The sequence below is a fragment of the Salmo salar genome, chromosome ssa24, assembly GCF_905237065.1.
Source record: "Salmo salar chromosome ssa24, Ssal_v3.1, whole genome shotgun sequence".
NCBI lineage: Eukaryota > Metazoa > Chordata > Actinopteri > Salmoniformes > Salmonidae > Salmo > Salmo salar.
Window position 1 is genome coordinate 16,006,507 of NC_059465.1, and position 12,106 is coordinate 16,018,612.

The 12,106-nt window shown below is 42.5% G+C and overlaps 1 protein-coding gene across 4 annotated transcripts in view; it reads left to right on the forward strand.

Moving 5' to 3' along the window:
• Positions 1-12,106, forward strand: part of ssh1a (slingshot protein phosphatase 1a) — a 57,333-nt gene that overhangs the window by 23,942 nt on the left and 21,285 nt on the right. For 2 of the 4 annotated variants that reach the window (XM_014170704.2, XM_045707153.1), the window contains exon 3: positions 8,521-8,621. In XM_014170704.2, the coding sequence (XP_014026179.2) occupies positions 8,521-8,621 (101 nt within the window). Of the gene's footprint in view, positions 1-4,363; positions 5,292-8,520; positions 8,622-12,106 lie in introns of those variants that run through there. The other 2 variants (XM_014170707.2, XM_014170706.2) reach the window with 2 other exon arrangements.

A 12,106-nucleotide genomic window follows, 5' to 3' on the forward strand; every position in this document is an offset into this window, starting at 1 on the left:
ATTACAAGCATGTCAAAGGCTTTTATTGACAATTACATGAAGTTGATGCAAAGAGTCAATATTTGCAGTGTTGACCCTTCTTTTTTAAGACCTCTGCAATCCGCCCTGGCATGCTGTCAATTCACTTCTGGGCCACATCCTGACTGATGGCAGCCCATTCTTGCATTATCAATGCTTGGAGTTTGTCAGAATTTGTGGGTTTTTGTTTGACCACAAGTTCTCAATGGGATTAAGGTCTGGGGAGTTTCCTGGCCATGGACCCAAAATATCGATGTTTTGTTCCCTGAGCCACTTAGTTATCACTTTTGCCTTATGGCAAGGTGCTCCATCATGCTGGAAAAGGCATTGTTTGTCACCAAACTGTTCCTGGATGGTTGGGAGAAGTTGCTCTCGGAGGATGTGTTGGTAGCATTCTTTATTCATGGCTGTGTTCTTAGGCAAAATTGTGAGTGAGCCCACTCCCTTGGCTGAGAAGCAACCCCACACATGAATGGTCTCAGGATGCTTTACTGTTGGCATGACACAGGACTGATGGTAGCACTCACCTTGTCTTCTCCGGACAAGCTTTTTTCCGGATGCCCCAAACAATCGGAAAGGGGATTCATCAGAGAAAATGACTTTACTCCAGTCCTCAGCAGTCCAATCCCTGTACGTTTTGCAGAATATCAGTCTGTCCCTGATGTTTTTCCTGGAGAGAAGTGGCTTCTTTGCTGCCCTTCTTGACACCAGGCTGTCCTCCAAAAGTCTTCGCCTCACTGTGCGTGCAGATGCACTCACACCTGCCTGCTGCCATTCCTGAGCAAGCTCTGTACTGGTGGTGCCCTGATACCGCAGCTGAATCAACTTTAGGAGACAGTCCTGGCGCTTGCTTGTCTTTCTTGGGCACCCTGAAGCCTTCTTCACAACAATTGAACCGCTCTCCTTGAATTTCTTGATGATCCGATAAATGGTTGATTTAGGTGCAATCTTACTGGCAGCAATATCCTTGCCTGTGAAGCCCCTTTTGTGCAAAGCAATGATGACGGCACGTGTTTCCTTGCAGGTAACCATGATTGACAGAGGAAGAACAATGATTCCAAGCCCCACCCTCCTTTTGAAGCTTCCAGTCTGTTATTCGAACTCAATCAGCATGACAGAGTGATCTCCAGCCTTGTCCTCGTCAACACTCACACCTGTGTTAACGAGAGAATCACTGACATGTTGTCAGCTGGTCCTTTTGTGGCAGGGCTGAAATGCAGTGGACATGTTTTTTGGGGGATTCAGTTCATTTGCATGGCAAAGAGGAACTTTGCAATTAATTGCAATTCATCTGATCACTCTTCGGAACATTCTGGAGTATATGCAAATTGCCATCATACAAACTGAGGCAGCAGACTTTGTGAAAATTACTATTTGTGTCATTCTCAAAACCTTTGGCCACGACTGTAGATTTATCCTCCCTGAATTTCTGGAACTTTGGCTACCAGCTTTGTTTCTTTGTGCACAACCTCTAGAGGCTTTTTCAGGTTTGTGTTTCTGGATGAAGAGGTCAATGCAGCCTTTGCAGAGTTTGCATTTGACAAAAATGTTGTTCTCCTTCTCCTCGATTAACAAACAATAATGGGAGCATTTCCACAAGGAAAAGGTTAAGGGGGGTAAAAACACTTTACGATAGCCTATTGGAAACGGGTTAGCCTACAGCATGAATTCCGTTAACATGAGACAAGGCTTTAAAAAATATATAACACTCTGGTATAGAGATGCTTCTGAAGGTAATACACGTTAATACACGTTGTCTCAACATCAGACCTTTACCATCGTTACTCTATAAATCGTCAGTCTGACCGAAGTCGTCCTAAGAAAGATGCAGTGGTCTCTACGAGCCAGAATGTTGAATAAAAAGTATTCAGTCCCCTTGACTTTTCCAAATGTTGTTACGTTACTGCCTTATTCTAAAATGGATAAAATATTTACCTCCGCTCATCTATCTACACGCAATACCATAATTACAAAGCAAAAACACAGGTTTTACCATTTCTATTGCTAATGTATTAAAAATACAAAAACTGAAATATTCCATTTACATAAGTATTCAGACCCTTTACTCAGTACTTTGTTGAAGCACCTTTGGCAGCGATTACAGCCTCGAGTCTTCTTGGGTATGACGCTACAAGGTTGGCACACCTGTATTTGGGGAGTTTTTCTCCCATTCTTCTCTGTAGATCCTCTCAAGTTCTGTCAGGTTGGATGTGGAGTGTGCGTCGCTGCACAGCGATTTCCTAGCATTTCCAGGCTGTCATGTGCCTTTTACTGAGGAGTGGCTTCAATCTTGCCACTCTACCATAAAGGCCTGATTTGATGGAGTGCTGCAGAGATGATTGTCCTTCTAGAAGGTTCTCCCATCTCCACAGAGGAGCTCTGTCAAAGTGACCTTATATATGAGGGACCCTATATAGACAGGTGTGTGCCTTTCCAGATCATGTCCTGTTCAATTGAATTTACCACAGGTGGACTCCAATCAAGTTGTAGAAACATCTCAAGGATGATCAATGAAAACAGGATGCACCTGAGTTAAATTTCGAGTCTCATAGCAAAGGATATGAATACTTATGTAAATGTGATATTTCAGTTGTATTTATTTGCTTCTTTTTTTTTAACCTGTTTTCGCTTAGTCATTATGGGGTATTGTGTGTAGTTTAAGATAGATTTTTTTTAATCAATTTTAGAATAAGGCGTAACATGTAACAAAGTGTGGAAAAAGTCAAGGGGTCTGAATACTTTCCTAATGCACTGTATACTAAAATCTTGGAAATCAATCAATCCGCCATCATTAACAAAATGGAAAAATCTAATTATTTATTATTGAAATAGTATGGGCGGCGAGGAAAAACAAGTTATTACAATTTAAGGCCAAGTGGCAAACAATAATGCAGGCACTAGGGATGGGGGTGTGAGCATGTGGGCCTAGGCAGATGTAGTTATTGTTTGGGTCTGTAAGTTGTTGTTCGTATGTATAAGTTTGTATGTGGAGTAAAAAAAATAAAAAGGGTCAGGGGGGAAAAAAAGGAACAAATAAAGACATGGACACAGGAATGTTCTTGCAACGTTCTGATGAAACGTGTCTATAACGTCAATATGTTATATTCTGAGAACATTGCAACCATGTTCTGTGTATGTTTGATGTGACGTTGATGGAATATTCTAACTCTCAGAGAACTGGACACATGAATGTTCTTTCAGCGTCCCATAAAACCCATCTACAACATTTATGTTGTATATTCTGAGAACATTGTAACCACTTTCTGCTTGAAATTAAGGGAATGTTCTCCTAAGTAACACCAAAACATGCAAAAAAAAGTTATCAGAAGGTTTTTCCCCTTTACTAATGAATAACTGGACACTCAAACATTAATGTTACAAATACGTTCTCTCTCCTTAGAATTGTTAGCTGGGTGCCCAGTCACATGGTTTAGGCCTGTGTTCTCCTTGTACTAAAGCTGTCCTCACTGGGCTGGTGACAGCACCACCTTCGGCTAATCCTTTCACTATTCCTGACTATATCAATCACATGAGTTTTCCAGGAGTTTTGAAGGAGTTTTCCGGCTAGAGGTCAGTTTACTCGCTAGTAGCCTGTTGGCTAGGTATTTAAATTTAACAAAAAAAATGTAACCTTTATTTAACTTGGCAAGTCAGTTAAGAACAAATTCTTATTTATACTGACGGTCTACCCTGGCCAAACACTAACCCGGTCAATGCTGGGCCAATTGTGCGCCGCCCCATGGGACTCCCAATCACGGCCGGTTGTGATACAGCATGGAATTGAACCAGGGTCTGTAGTGACACCTCTAGCACTGAGATGCAGTGCCTTAGACCGCTGTGCCACTCGGCAGCCCACAGAGCTCTTCCTGTTGACGAGGAGATGGTGTTTTTTTTATCTGTGTCCTAGAGCTCCTGCCTTTGTCGATGCCAGAAAATCCTCTCAGATGAGTTGAATGACGAGTGAGTGTGTGCGTATGTATGTGTGCGTCTGCGTGTGTGTTGGAGAAAAGAGGAGTCACACCATAACATAGGCCTAATACATACTCAACTCTTTCTAAAGTTCTCCCTTCCTAACCCCCACATCCACCCTGATCCATATATGACACAAGTGTGGAGTGACTAACAATAACACTGTGTGGGACAGATGGGAATGGGAGTGAGTGACAGGTGGCAGTGGCCAGTCTTAAAGGAGGGAGATGGGTTGGTCCCTCCCCTGAGGTTAATGGGATTTGTGCAGAGCTGTGTGTGCCAGGCTCGCTGCCCTCCCCGTCCATGCTTGGTCCACGTGAGGAGCTCCCTGGCAGCGCTGGCTTGGAGTCAGTTGACTTGTTGGGTGGCATGCAACCTGCTAGCTAAGGAGATCAAGACATATATTTTTTATTTTTGCAATTGAACAAGTAGCTTTGGTGGTCCCAGAGAAGGGAAGAAAGAAAGCCATTCTCTGAGGTCTTTGATAGCAGGTTTCTGTTGGACAGCGGTATAAGATCCTGGATGAGGACCTTATTTTCCCCTGCTGAAGTGGAAACCTGTTGCTCTGCAGCTGAGAACTAGGACAGACACATTGTTTGGTGGTCTTCTTAGAATTGAATTGATGAAATAAGGATGGATTTCAGGCTGGGGAAGAATTGATGCTGAGAAAAGAGATAGTCCAACATCTGAAATCCTCTTGAGTCGTAACACTTCTGGCTATACAGTGTCCCGTTTATTTGTGTGTACGTTTGAGTCTGTGAGTTTGAATGTGTGTGAGAAATGAGGAGGTTTGATTGTGTGATAGTCTGAGTGTTTTAAGAGAGTACGTGAGAGTGAGAGAGAGAGAGAGAGAGAGAGAGAGAGAGAGGAATTTGATTTTGTGATCGTGTGAGAGCGAGTGAGGGAGGCAGAAGAACACAAGCCTCTGCCTGCGGGTGGAGACAGTGCGCAGCAGCAAGTCTTCTTAGTCAGGAGCACTCTGACTTGGCTTGTCTTCACTGCTTTACTCAGTGCTACTACAGAGCAGCAGGCAAGCCGCCTACCTACATCTCACAGAAGAGACCGGACTAAGTAAGTCTGTCACCCAGGTTTGGGTTTGGATCTTTCTTTTTACATTACTTTACTCCAACTCTGTTTCTTGGATCCAAAGACAAGGGCTGCAGAGCAGACGGGAGAGGCTAGAGATCTCTCTGGCCGGTCAACAGAATGCATCTGGTGGTGGAGTCCCCTCAGGAGGCTGTGCTAAAGATGCTGCCCTATTTTGTTGAGAACGCCGTGCTGACCCAGAGCGAGAGATGCTGCATGTGAGTTTAGCAGAGTGCTTCTGTGTGGAGTGGGTGGGGACTTCTGAACCGTTCCCTCATAGATGTACTGTGTGATCTACAAGAATAGAAATGCTATAAGATGAACTGTGTGCCTGTGTGGTTCTAAGACAGGAGTGCATCCAGTGCTTCTTAGTTGTGTAGAATGTATGGATGTGTACGACTGGTAACTCAGTGGTGTACAAATGCATGAGGAAGGCTACTGGGATGTTATTGTGTACTTACACAATCTGTCCTAAATAATCTGAACAATACCTGCTAACTTGCCCGTCCATCTTAAATGTTACACTCCCCTCTGTATGTATTTGGACACAATGACCACTACATCAAGCTTGTGACTCTACAAACGTGGATATTTTTACAGCTTGTTTTGGTTGTTTCAGATGATGTTTTTCCCAATAGGAAGTGAATGGTGAATAATGGGTTGTGTAATTTGAGTCATGTTTATTCTAAGTAAGAATAGAATATCTTTCTGAACACTTCTACAGTAATGTGGATGCTACCATGATTGTGAATAACCATGAATGAATTGTGAATGATGATGAGTGTGAAGGTTAAAAAGGGACAAAGATCATAACCTCCCCTTGGTAATGGTGAGAGGTTAGCATGTTTTGTTGTAGCCTCTAACTTTCTCAATCATCATTATTCAAGATGTTTTTCTTTAATAGTGCCATTACATTATCAGGATTAATTAAGGAAATGACTCCAGTCATTATTCACCATCCAGTTCTTATTGGGCAAAACATAACCCAAAACAAACTGCAAAGGGATCCAATGAGTTTGTAGAGTCACAAACTTGATGTAGTCATTGCGTGCTAGGAATATGGGACCAAATACTAAACTTTTGACTACTTTAATACTCTAAAAATGAATACATTTGTCCAAACACTTATGACTTCAAGTGGGGGGGACTAGATATATAAAGTGTTTTAATTTCTAAACGGTAAAACATATGTTTGAAAATACCATCAAATAAAAGTTGACATTCTGTACTGTCGCCTCATATGCAACATTTAATCTCAATTCCAAAATGCTGGAGTATAGAGCCAAATGTAATGTTTTTGCTTCACTGTTCAAATACACACAGTGGGGAATGTATATAGCCTAGCTACTGGCTTGAAACTTCCCTAGATCAACTGAAGAGCAATCATGGGATCAAGTTAATGCGCTTAACAAGCCTGATACTAAAAGTAGTCATACACTTGTGTTTGTATGAATTCTGCTCATTCAGAGTGAAGAGCCTGTCTTCTTTTCTCTCCCAGAAGAATAGGTAGGCCTACTCTATAATCATAAAGGATCATTGAGGCTATTTGGCAAGCCTCTCTATCGTTGTCTTTGTGTGCCGTGATAGCAGATATATTTTTAGTCCTGGTGTTAGTGGAGAGGCTGATAGCAGGGTGGGTGCCGGAGGACTTGAGACACCAGAGTAGAGCAGAACAGAAGCTAGTTCATTTGACTGTCTGAGTATGGATGCTGGTGATTTACATGGCAGGAAAGGAGAGGACGGTTCACATTCAACACATCCTCCGGTTGGTTTCTCACTGTGGTTTACGCATGCAGCATATTTCAATGGATCATACAGCGTTGTATGTACTATGTGTAGATGCCAACAAAATGGAATGAAACTTTTATTTTGTTTTCTAGTAGGAGAGAAATACCGTATGTTTTCAATTCTATAATAGATTGATATCCTGCCGAGATATCACAGGTAATGCTGAAGCTCAAAGTGGTAAACTAGATGGAGGTAGAGTTCATGGTTATTTGATGGGGATTATCTCTAGTGGCTTTCCCACAATGTAACTGCACATACAGAGTGACATGATGTTTGAAGGAGGTTCTCCATTTCCTCCTATAGACTTAGCTAGCTGCAGTTCTACCTCATATTCATCATTCCCTGACAGGAGTCTCCACACAGCCCCATACATTTTAAAAACAGGGGAAAAAGAGGAGAGAAACAAAAGGCCAAAGTGAAACAAAGGATCTTGTGATTAGCGGCCGGCCACCCCCATGGGCCTGTCACTGTGGAACGCTGTCTCTGTGGTCGGGGGGGGTAATTTTAGTGTGACGGCGGCACAAAGCAGAGCCTGTTGTTTCGGCGTTATTGTATGCTTGGGCCAGGCCTCTTCCTCCTCTGGCCTGGACACAGGAAGTCCAGTCAGGGACAGACAATGAAGGAGGGGGGTGGTGGGCTGACTCAGGGATGGTTCTTGACCCTCACAGGGCTTAGATATCTGACCCCTGAATGTTTAGGCTAACCCCCTTTTCAACCAGACTTTTGTCATCAGCACAACCTATGGCATTTATTGTCTCACCTGAAATACTGGTTTAGACATTTAACAGTACTTAGGCTTTGGTGTTGTCTAGTTTTCCTGTTAGGTGTTTGTTTTGTTCCTGTCTCTCATCACACCTGTACTTTCCAATGACATGCTGGTTTGCTAGACTGCACAAACAGGGTACGTTGGGTATGTGTTCCGCCCTTCTGTCAGGTGGATTTATGAGCCTGGAGAGAGACTCATTCTGAAAGCACAATGAAAAGGATTCATTGGAGCTGGCATGGAGAACAGCTTCAGCCCCACTTTGTCTTTCACCATCACCATTCTATATTAATTGTCACCTGCAGATTCCTCAGGAAGTCAATGAGAGGTTTGACATATAGCCGAGACAGGTGAGACATATATAAATGCTGTGTGTAGCTCCGAGGAATGCATGACAAAATACTGCAGCTAATTATTCAAGTTGTTTTGCATTTGGCTGGGCCAGAAGAGACCTGCCAGATCCCATCAGGATGCAGCAGCTCATGCAGGGGAAAAGGGCCAGATAAGCATTCAGGATCAAAGCTTGATTCATAGCTGCTGTAGGTTGAGGCTCTGGCTCCCTCTCAAACCTGTCTTACAGTTGGACTTTTCCTATTTGGTTTAGCGGCAGAAATAGTGGCAGCCAACACCCAAGATTTATCCTCATCTCAGTGCCTGTCTGGGCCTCCTGACCTGAAGCCATATATTAAACACTGTCTGGTCCCAAATATGACTTACCTACTCTCTTTATCTTCATTCCCTCTAACATAGGGCTGAAAAAGGTGTAAGGGTTCTGTTACAGAACTGGAACAGTTTGCACGGTGCTGAACTGTGAGTGACCATGTGGCTCAGTCTGCCAAAATTGTTGCTTGATCCAGAGTTTCTAACTGCTTTCTTCATCTGTTGTGCTTTTGCAGCCTGAGCGAGAGCTTCTTCATGGTGAAGGGTGCCGCCCTCTTCCTGCAGCAGGGCAGCAGTCCTCAGGACCAGAAAGCACATCCCCACCACAAACATGCAGGTGAGTACCTACCACACAACCAAAGGACAGGGCCCAATGGAAGTTTGGGCTGCCAGGCAAAGTAGGTAAATGGTCCCAAAACTCAGACTAATTAACTTCATTACCCTGTCCATCTTAGAGAGTGTTGTTATTGTTTTGTCTGGTTAGCCTATTTGCTGCTTTGTCTGATGAGTGTCTCTACCTGCTGTCCTGGAAAGCACACCAGATGAGTGTGTGCACCCAGGGTTGAGGTGGAGGGACCGTGTCTGGCTGATTATTAGCATGTTCCAGACGTCTCGTGTGTCGCTTAGGCAGATTAGTGGTTAAGTAGGCCTACAGTATGTGTGGCTGCTGGTTGTGCTCATTAGTAGGCCTACTTTTGTTCCATATCAATCAAAACAGGACACTGAGGATTTGGCAGTAGTGCTGTCCCCGACAAAAAAAAATCTTGGTCGACCGAAAGTCATCTGTTCTTTCGATCAATCAATTTTTAAACATGTTGTTTTCCATATATAGACACACCCTATGTTTTGTAAAAAATCAGCTATATACAGTGGCAGTCAAAAGTTTGGACACCTACTCTTTCAAGGGTTTTTATTTATTTGTACTATTTTCTACATTGTAGAATAATAGTGAAGACATCAGTACTATGAAATAACACATGGAATCATGTAGTAACTAAAAAAGTGTTAAATCAAAATAGATTTTAGATTCTTTAAAAAATAGCCATACTTTGCTTTGATGACAACTTTGCACACTCTTGGCATTCTCTCAACCAGCATCATAAGGAATGCTTTTCCAACAGTCTTGAAGGAGTTCCCACATATGCTGAGCACTTGTTGGCTGCTTTTCCTTCACTCTGCGGTCCAACTCATCTCAAACCATCTCAATTGAGTTGAGGTCAGTGATTGTGGAGGCCAGGTCATCTGATGCAGCACTCCATCACTTTCCTTGGTCAAATAGCCCTGACACAGCCTGAAGGTGTGTTGGGTCATTGTCCTGTTGAAAAACAAATGACAGTCCCACTAAGCACAAACCAGATGGGATGGCGTATCACTGCAGAATGCTGTGGGAGCCATGCTGGTTCAGTGTGCCTTGAATTTAAAAATAATTACCAACAGTGGCACCAGCAAAGCACCATCACACCACCTCCTCCGTGCTTCACGGTGGGAACCACACATGCGGAGATCATCTGTTCACCTACTCTGCGTCTCACAAAGATACGGTGGTTGGAACCAAAAATCTCATCAGACCAAAGGGCAGATTTCCACCGGTCTAATGTCCATTGCTCGTGTTTCTTGGCCCAAGCAATTCTCTTCTTCTTATTGGTGTCCTTTAGTAGTGATTTCTTAGCAGCAATTCGACAATGGAGGCTTGATTCATGCAGTCTCCTCTGAACAGTTGTTGAGATGTGTATGTTATTTGAACTCTGAAGCATTTATTTGGACTGCAATCTGAGGCGCAGTTAACTGTAATGAACTTATCCTCTGCAGCAGAGGTAACTCTGGGTCTTCCTTTCCCATGGTTGTCCTCATGAGAGCCAGTTTCATCACAGCGCTTGATGGTTTTTGCGACTGCACTTTGCGACTGCAAATTTTCCACATTGACTGACCTTCAAATCTTAAAGTAATGATGGACTGTCATTTCTCTTTGCTTATTTGAGCTGTTTTTGCCATAATATGGGGGCTATCTTCTGTATACCTCCCCTACCTTGTCACAACACAACTGATTGGCTTAAATGCATTAAGGAAAGAAATTCCACAAATTAACTTTTAAGAAGTCACACGTGTTAAACCTGTTGGGGATAGGGGGCAGTATTTGCACGGCCGGATAAAAAACGTACCCGATTTAATCTGGTTACTACTCCTGCCCAGTAACTAGAATATGCATATAATTGTTTGATTTGGATAGAAAACACCCTAAAGTTTATAAAACTGTTTGAATGGTGTCTGTGAGTATAACAGAACTCATTTGGCAGGCCAAAACCTGAGAAGATTCCAAACAGGAAGCGCTCTCTCTGACCATTTCATGGCCTTCTTGATCATCTCTAACCAAAACAGGGGATCTCTGGCATAACGTGACATTTTCTAACGCTCCCATAGGCTCTCAGAAGGTGCCAGAAAGATGAATGGTGGCTTTGCAGGCCCTGGCTGAAAAACATTAGCGCATTTTGATAGTGGTCGATCTGAGGACAATGAGACTGGAGGCGCGTGCACGAGCCGACACCATGTTTACTTTCTCTCTCTTTGAACGAAAACAATGACTCCCGGTCGGAATATTATCGCTTTTTTACGAGAAAAATGGCATAAAAATTGATTTTAAACAGCGGTTGACATGCTTCGAAGTACGGTAATGGAATATTTAGTATTTTTTTTGTCACGAAACACGTCGGGCGCGTCACCCTTCTTTACCCTTCGGATAGTGTCTTGAACGCACGAACAAAACGCTGCTATTTGGATATAACTATGGATTATTTGGGACCAAACCAACATTTGTTATTGAAGTAGAAGTCCTGGGAGTGCATTCTGACGAAGAACAGCATAGGTAATCAAACTTTTCTAATAGTAAATCGGCGTTTGGTGAGTACCACACTTGGTGGGTGTCAAAATAGCTAGCCTGTGATGGCCGGGCTATCTACTCAGGATATTGCAAAATGTGCTTTCACCGAAAAGCTATTTTAAAATCGGACATAGCGAGTGCATAAAGGAGTTCTGTATCTATAATTCTTAAAATAATTATGTTTTTTGTGAACGTTTATCGTGAGTAATTTAGTAAATTCACCGGAAGTGTTCGGTGGGAATGCTAGTCACATGCTAGTCACATGCTAATGTCAAAAGCTGGTTTTTGATATAAATATGAACTTGATTGAACAAAACATGCATGTATTGTATAACATAATGTCCTAGGATTGTCATCTGATGAAGATCATCAAAGGTTAGTGCTGCATTTAGCTGTGGTTTGGGTTTATGTGACATTATATGCTAGTTTGAAAAATGGGTGTCTGATTATTTCTGGCTGGGTACACTGCTGACATAATCTAATATTTTGCTTTCGTTGTAAAGCCTTTTTGAAATCGGACAGTGTGGTTAGATTAACGAGAGTCTTGTCTTTAAAATGGTGTAAAATAGTCATATGTTTGAGAAATTGAAGTAATAGCATTTCTAAGGTATTTGAATATCGCGCCACGGGATTACACTGGCCAAGCGTCCCACCTAGCCCATAGAGGTTAATTGAAATGCATTCCAGGTGACTACCTCATGAAGCTGGTTGAGAGAATGCCAAGAGTGTGCAAAGCTGTCACCAAGGCAAAGGGTGGCTACTTTGAAGAATCTCAAATCTAAAATATATTTAAATTTGTTTAACTTTTTTGTTTACAAAATTATTTAATTGTGTTGTCTTCACTGTTATTCTACAATGTAGAAAATAGTAAAAATAAAGAATCTCTTGAATGAGTAGGTGTGTCCAAACTTTTGACAGGTGATTTCACAACACACTGTGTGCCCTCA